This window comes from Anolis carolinensis, unplaced genomic scaffold (genome assembly GCF_035594765.1).
Source record: "Anolis carolinensis isolate JA03-04 unplaced genomic scaffold, rAnoCar3.1.pri scaffold_15, whole genome shotgun sequence".
Classification (NCBI taxonomy): Eukaryota; Metazoa; Chordata; class Lepidosauria; order Squamata; family Dactyloidae; genus Anolis; species Anolis carolinensis.
In genome coordinates, this window is record NW_026943826.1 from 11,409,138 (window position 1) to 11,417,433 (window position 8,296).

Below are 8,296 nucleotides of genomic sequence, written 5' to 3' on the forward strand. Positions count from 1 at the left end.
CCGAGGGGGCGTGGCCAAGGGGCTCTGAGGCGACGACGAAGGAGAAGGCCTGGTCGGCCATGTTGCAGCTGAGGGACGCGGCGGAGGGCGGCGGCGGCGGCGGGCTCTCCCCGGGCTCCGGCGACGCGGCGGCCGTCCTGGTGCCCTTCACGCCGCCGGGGGAGCTGCCTCCGGCGCCGGGCTCGTCGTCGCTGTCTCCCCGGCAGACGCTGCGGCCTCTCAGCGTCCACAACCCCACCCGCAGCGGGCGCCTCAAGGAGTACTTCGTCTTCCGAGTAGGTCGGGGGCGGGGCCTCGGGAACGCCACGCCCCCTCCGTGACGTAGACACCCTCTCTCCCTAAAATATAAACAAAGGGTTGGATGGGGGAACATTGTGTTTATTTCTATCTATTTATCATTATTATTATTTTAAAATAATGTTTATTTTGCCTTTTATTATATACATGTAATAAAAACATCAGGGAAAGAGGGGTTGGGGATATTATTTTTGATGTATTTAACCTTCCTATATTATTAATAGAGTTAATATGATCTTTTTACTACTGCTAAAATATATATTGTAAATATACATATACAGTAGTATTGATCACAATATTATAATGTAATGCAATATAATACTAGTTATAATACTATACATTGTTGCATTATAGTAGTATAGTTCAATATAGTAATATATAATGCTAACATTATGCGATGCTAATAATATAATATGTTCTATGTACATACAACATTGATCATAATATAATGTAATGCAAGTACAGTAGAGTCTCGCTTATCCAACGTAAACGGGCCGGCAGAACGTTGGATAAGCGAATATGTTGGATAATAAGGAGAGATTAAGGAAACGCCTATTAAACATCAAATTAGGTTATGATTTTACAAATTATGCACCAAAACATCATGTTAGACAACAAATTTGGCAGAAAAAGTAGTTCAATAAGCAGTAATGCTACGTAGTAATTACTGTATTTACAAATTTAGTACCAAAATATCACAATGTATTGAAAACATTGACTACAAAAATGCGTTGGATAATCCAGAACGTTGGATAAGCGAGTGTTGGATAAGTGAGACTCTACTGTATACATATAGTATTGATCACAATATTATAATGTAATGCAATATAATACTAGTTATAATACTATACATTGTTGCATTATAGTAATATAGTTCAATATAGTAATATATAATGCTAACATTATGCGATGCTAATAATATAATATGTTCTATGTACATACAACATTGATCATAATATAATGTAATGCAAGTATATATATATATGTATACACACACATTTATTTATTATTACCTGTCCATATTATTAATAGAGTTAATATAATAATGTTTTTACAACTACTCAATTATATATTGTATGTATATATATATATATATATATATATTTATTATTACCTTTCCATATTATTAATAGAGTTAATATAATAATGTTTTTACAACTACTCAATTATATATTGTGTATATATATATATATATATATATATACATATATTTATTATTACATTTCCAAATTATTAACAGTTAATATAATAATGTTTTTACTACTACTAAATTATATATTGTATATATATATATATATATATATATACACACATATATTTATTATTACCTTTCCATATTATTAATAGAGTTAATATAATAATGTTTTACTACTACTAAATTATATATTGTATATATATATATATATTATTACCTTTCCATATTATTAATATAATAATGTATTTACTACTACTAAATTATATATTGTGTATTTATATATATACATACATATATTATTAACTTTACCTATCTTATTAATATAGTTCATATAATAATATTTTTACTACTGCTAAAATATACATTGTATATGCATATAGTATTGATCACAATATTATAATGTAATGCAATATACTAGTAATAATACAATATAATAATTGTATATTATAATGTTTTGACTACTGTTAAAATATAAACTAATGTAATATTGGTCGCAATATTATAATGCAATAAAATATAATACCGTACTAGTAATAATAATACAATATAATAATTGTATATACGTATAATAGTGGTCACAATATTATAATGTAATGCAATATACTAGTAATAGTACAATATAATAATTGTATATTATAATGTTTTGACTACTGTTAAGACATAAACTAATATAATATTGGTCAAAATATTATAATGTAATGCAATATAATACTAGTAATAATACAATATAATAATTGTATATTATAATGTATTGACTACTGTTAAAATATAAACTAATATAATATTGGTCATAATATTGTAATGCAATGCAATATAATACTAGTAATAATACAATATAATAATTGTATGTTATAATGTTTTGACTACTGTTAAAATATAAACTAATATAATATTGGTCACAATATTGTAATGCAATACAATATACTAGTAATACAGTACTAATAACATTGCAGCATAGTGGTATAGTACAATATAGTAATATATAATATAATAATATATAATGCTAATATTATCCGATGCTAATAATATAATATGTTCTATGTACATATAACATTGATCATAACAATATAATGTAATGCGATAGAATAATATAATAATTGTATATTATAATAATGTTTTAACTAGTGTTGTATATACATACAGTAGAGTCTCACTTATCCAACATAAATGGGCCGGCAGAATGTTGGATAAGCGAATATGTTGGATAATAAGGAGGCATTAAGGAAAAGCCTATTAAACTTCAAATTAGGTTATGATTTTACAAATGAAGCACCAAAACATCATGTTAGACAACAAATTTGGCAGAAAAAGAAGTTCAATATGCAGTAATGCTATGTAGTAATTACTGTAATTATGAATTTAGCACCAAAATATCACGATATATTGAAAACATTGACTACAAAAATGCGTTGGATAATCCAGAACGTTGGATAAGCGAGTGTTGGATAAGTGAGACTCTACTGTATATTGATCACAATATTACAATGTAATGCAATATAATACTAGTAATAATACAATATAATAATTGTATATTATATATTACATTGGAAGGAAAGTTATACGATTCCTTTCTTTAAATTTTTAGCCAGGGACCATTGAGCAGGCTGTGAACGAGATCCGGGTGGTGGTGATGCCCACTGAAGACGGCGAGGTCCAAAGCGTGTGGTTGCTGACCGAGTAAGTGGGAAATCTAAGGGACGATTGAGAGCCTTGGTGATGCCCATTAAATGGCACAAACAAAACCTTGTGATGTGCCAGGAGAGGAAAGAGCTGGCCATATGTTGCTCAAACGGAGCCCAAGAGCCGTAAACACTCGCGACTTTTGGTGGAGTGCCCAGCCGGGGAACCAGACTGACCTGTTTTCTCCGAGGAAGGAGAGCCCACTTCTCATAATATCATTTCCGGCTCCTACAATTAAGGACTCGTCCTTTTTTGCCCTTGGTGTCCGATTCCTGGATCTAAGCAGCGACCAGACATATGCAGTTCAACGGCATGATAAGCGGCTTCTTCCCCTCTTCTCTCCAGGATCGACCACTGGAACAACGAGAAGGAGCGCTTGGTCCTGATCACCGACTGGTCCCTGTTGATCTGCAAGTACGACTTCATCAGCCTCCAGTGCCAGCAAGTGACCCGGATTTCGCTCAACGCGGTGGACACCATTTCCGTCGGAGAGTTCGAGTTCCCTCCCAAGTCCCTGAACAAGTGAGCGCTGAACAAGTAGTAGTAAATCTAGACTTTACTAACTGTGAGCTTCATCTTCTCCTGATTTTGAATAATATATATATATCTATATATATAAAAGAGTAATGGCATCACGGCAGCGGACAAAACAACAAAAGTAAACACCCCACAACCTCGAAAATTGACATCACAACCCCTCATCCATGCCTCTAGGTTGATACAACAAAAAGAAAAGAAAAATAAAGTCCTAATTAGAGGGAGAGGAATAATTGTTTTTATACAATTGCTGCCAGTTAGAAGGCTAAGCTCCACTCACTTGGTCTCCTAGCAACCCACTCAGCCCAGGGGACCTTTTACCTTAACTACCACTAATTCCTCAATACTTTATTTCCCATACCACCATACTTCGCCACAGCAACGCGTGGCTGGGCACAGCTAGTATATATATATATATATATATATGTTATGTACATTTGTAGGACTGAGTAAACAATAAAACCACTGAACCAAATCACACCAAATTTGGCCGCAAAAAACATAGTCATCCAATCTATGTCTTTCAATAAAAAACCTAGAAAAATAAAGTCTCATATATACATATATCAATATATATAAAAGGGTAATGACATTTCGGCCTAGGACAAAACAACAAAACTACACATCCCAGAAACACTAAACTTGGCAGCACAACCCCTCATCCATGCCTCTATGTTCATACAACAAAAAGCTCCAGCTACTCCAGAAAACGGCCAGGCTTTGAGACTGCAAGGCTATTCACTGCTATTCCACCTGGCCAACAAAGGATTCCCATTAAGCCACAGCAATGCGTGGCCAGGCAAAGCTAGTATACACACACACACACACACACACACACATATACATATATGTAATGTGCATTTTTCCCACGAAGTAAACAACAAAACCACTGAACGAAATCGCACCAAATTTGGCCACAAAAGACATAGTCATCAACTCTACGTCTTTCAATAAAAAAACCTAGAAAAATAAAGTCATATATATATATGTGTGTGTGTGTGATGTGATGTGCATTTTCCCCACAAAGTAAACAAGAAAACCACTGAACCAAACCACACCAAATTTGGCCACAAAGGACACAGTCATCCAATCTATGTCTTTCAAACATAGGTCTCATGGGTCTCATTTTCCTTCAGGAGAGAAGGCACCGGGATTCGAATCCAGTGGGACAAGCAAAGCCGCGCCTCCTTCGTAAACAGGTGGAACCCGTGGGCCACCAACGTGCCCTACGCCACCTTCACGGAGCACCCCATGGCCAACGCGGACGAGAAGATCGCCTCTCTTTGCCAGGTAAGGCTGGTCATGGGGGCTCTTTATGCCAATGTTTGGTCCAGTTCCATCTTTGGTGGAGTTCAATGTTCATAGATTGCAGGTGAACTATACATCCCGGGATCATAACCTAATTTGATGTTTAATAGGCTTTTCCTTAATCCCTCCTTATTATCCAACATACTCGCTTATCCAGGCTTCTGCTGGCCCGTTTAGCTTGGATAAGTGAGACTCTACTGTAATAAGATAAGAGTGAAATAATAAATGTATTATTATTAATAATATTAATAATAATAATAATAATAGAGTAACAGCCGCTATCAGGACCTCAAGATTGAACTTCAAAGACTCTGGCAGAAACCAGTGCAGGTGGTCCCGGTGGTGATGGGCACACTGGGTGCCGTGCCAAAAGATCTCAGCCGGCATTTGGAAACAATAGACATTGACAAAATTACGATCTGCCAGCTGCAAAAGGCCACCTGACTGGGATCTGCACGCCTCATCCAAAAATACATCACACAGTCCTAGACACTTGGAAGTGTTTGACTGTGTCATACAATAAAATAATAGAGAAAAATAATAAATGTAATAGTAGCAACAATAATAGAGGAAAAATAATAAATGCAATAGTAGCAACAATAATAGAGAAAAATAATAAATGTAATAGTAGCAACAATAACAGAGAAAAATAATAAATGTAATAGTAGCAACAATAATAGAGAAAAATAATAAACGTAATAGTAGCAACAATAACAGAAAAATAATAAATGTAATAGTAGCAACAATAATAAAAATAAATCTAATAGTAGCAACAATAGAGAAAAATAATAAATGTAATAGTAGCAACAATAACAGAGAAAAATAATAAATGTAATAGTAGCAACAATAAAAATAAATGTAATAGTAGCAACAGTAATAAAAATAAATGTAATAGTAGCAACAATAGAGAAAAATAATAAATGTAATAGTAGCAACAATAATAAAAATAAATATAATTGTAGCAACAATAATAAAAATAAATGTAATAGTAGCAACAATAGAGAAAAATAATAAATGTAATAGTAGCAACAATAACAGAGAAAAATAATAAATGTAATAGTAGCAATAATAGAGAAAAATAATAAATGTAATAGTAGCAACAATAATAAAAATAAATGTAATAGTAGCAACAGTAATAAAAATAAATGTATTAGTAGCAACAATAGATAAAAATAAATGTAATAGTAGCAACAATAATAAAAATAAATGTAATAGTAGCAACAGTAATAAAAATAAATGTAATAGTAGCAACAATAGAGAAAAATAATAAATGTAATAGTAGCAACAATAATAGAGAAAAATAATAAATGAAATAGTAGCAACAATAATAGAGAAAAATAATAAATGTACCATATATTCTCAAGTATAAGCTGACCCAAATATAAGCCAACCAGGACCCTCACCCGAGTATAAGCCTTTTAAGTCTTAAAAAAGGGCTGAAAAACTAGGCTTATACTCGAGTATATACAGTAGGTGAACTAGAACTCCCGCAAATCAGGTTGAGTTTATTTTATTTCCCCGAAAGACCGCTAGCACTTTTTGCGGACACCTGGGAGCTCTGTGTGCCAAGTTTGGTCCAGTTCCATCCTTGGTGGGGTCCAGCGTGGTCACGGGTTGCAGGTGAACTATACATCCCAGTGTGTAAGCCGGTGTTTGTGTTTCCAAGCTGGAGCACTTCAAGACGCAGCTGATCCAGGCGGTGAAGAAGGCGCACAAGGAGTGCCCGCTCCCCGGGAGGGCCAACGGGGTGCTGCTCCTGGAGCGCCCGCTCCTCATCGAGACCTACTTGGGCCTGATGTCCTTCATCAACAACGAGGCCAAGCTGGGCTACTCCATGACCCGAGGCAAGATCGGCTTCTGAGCGGACGTGGTCGAGAAAACCCCGGTGCAGACAAGCATGTCGACTTTCCCGTTTCCCGTTTTTGTCCACACGAGATGGCCGAGATCCAATCCGCTTCGGAATTAAACTCACTGTCGCGACTCTGTAATATTTTTATTTTTTGGTGCGAGTTTCCGAGCACGTTCTTCCTTCGACGTCAACATCCATATGTATTACGTTTCGGCACGTTACGCATGATTTGTTTGCATTATTTCCCGCACATCTTTTCGAGGATAAGATTACTCGTTTTCCCATTTTTTGCCCGATAGGATCCAGTTTTTTTTTTCTACCAAAACAAAAGGGCATTTTGGAATTGCTTTGTACTTTTGTAAAAATTCAATCTGAATCAATAGCACCAAAGTTTGCAAGAAAAAGACTAGAGCGTTGTATCCCTTCCTTAAATTTGTATGGAGATCGTGGTGTCACACTGTCGCATAGCTGGGATCCTATATACATATTATTAATATTATTATTACTGATAATATTATTATTATCAGGTTGCTTTTGCACCCAAGGACTCGTCCGGATTGTCCCGTTTTCCTCGTGTGCCTTGCATGCGTTTCCTGTGTCAATATTCTCCTTTCTACAAAGTCGTCTTATGGAAAAATGATGATAATCCACATTTTTATAGCGCTTGCTCTCTTGAAAGATGATTTTTTTCCCTGTAAAATGGTGCTGTAACGCAACCGATAGCATGTTGGGGTTCGGGCCGTTGTATTGAAAGCTTAATAAACGCAGCTTAATGTGAATTTGGGAATTGCTGCCGGGAAATTAATGCCAGTTTTAAGCTTCCTGCCAAATATTCGTCTCCGTTTTTCCATTTTGGCCTCCAAGTTTTGTTATTAATTGTGTTAGAGAACGTACTGCAAGTCGCTTCTGGTGTGAGAAAATTGGCCATCTACATAGACGTTGCCCGGATGTGTTAACATCCTGCTGGGAGGCTTCTCTCATGTCCATACAAGCTAGAGCTGACAGGCAGGAGCTCACCCCAAGAAAAAAAAACTGCTTTTGGTGTGACAATTGACTGCCTACAGAGATGCTGCCCAGGGGAAGTTGCTGGGAGGTTTCTATCATATCCCCGCAAGCTAGAGCTGACATGCGGGAGCTCACCCAACTTGAGAACACACTGCAAGTCGCTTCTGGTGTGAGAGAATTGGCTGTCTACAGAGACATTGCCCAAGGCACATTGCCCAGATGTTTTACTGGGAAGCTTCTCTCATGTCCCCGCAAGCTAGAGCTAACAGACAGGAGCTCACCCCAAGAAAAATACTGCTTCTGATATGAGGCAATTGGCTGTCTACATAGACGTTGCCCAGATGTGTTACCATCCTGCTGGGAGGCTTCTCTCATGTCCATACAAGCTAGAGCTAACAGACGGGAGCTCACCCCAAGAAAAATAC

General features: G+C 36.1%; 1 protein-coding gene across 1 annotated transcript; it reads left to right on the forward strand.

The window, feature by feature from the left end:
* tprg1l (tumor protein p63 regulated 1 like) lies at positions 1-7,645 on the forward strand. The gene is made up of 5 exons (XM_062965626.1): positions 1-275; positions 3,078-3,169; positions 3,518-3,694; positions 4,846-4,999; positions 6,684-7,645. Exons 1-5 carry the CDS (start codon positions 60-62, stop codon positions 6,876-6,878), a joined length of 834 nt encoding a protein of 277 aa, XP_062821696.1. The 5' UTR covers positions 1-59; the 3' UTR covers positions 6,879-7,645.
* The last annotated feature ends 651 nt before the right edge of the window (positions 7,646-8,296 follow it).

Excerpts from the sequence above, each read along its gene's own strand:
- tprg1l (XM_062965626.1), top strand. The coding sequence starts at position 60 with ATGTTGCAGCTGAGGGACGCGGCGGAGGGCGGCGGCGGCGGCGGGCTC. Across the intron at positions 3,695-4,845 it reads CCTCCCAAGTCCCTGAACAA|GAGAGAAGGCACCGGGATTC; the intron begins GTGAGCGCTGAA and ends ATTTTCCTTCAG. Across the intron at positions 5,000-6,683 it reads AGATCGCCTCTCTTTGCCAG|CTGGAGCACTTCAAGACGCA; the intron begins GTAAGGCTGGTC and ends TGTGTTTCCAAG.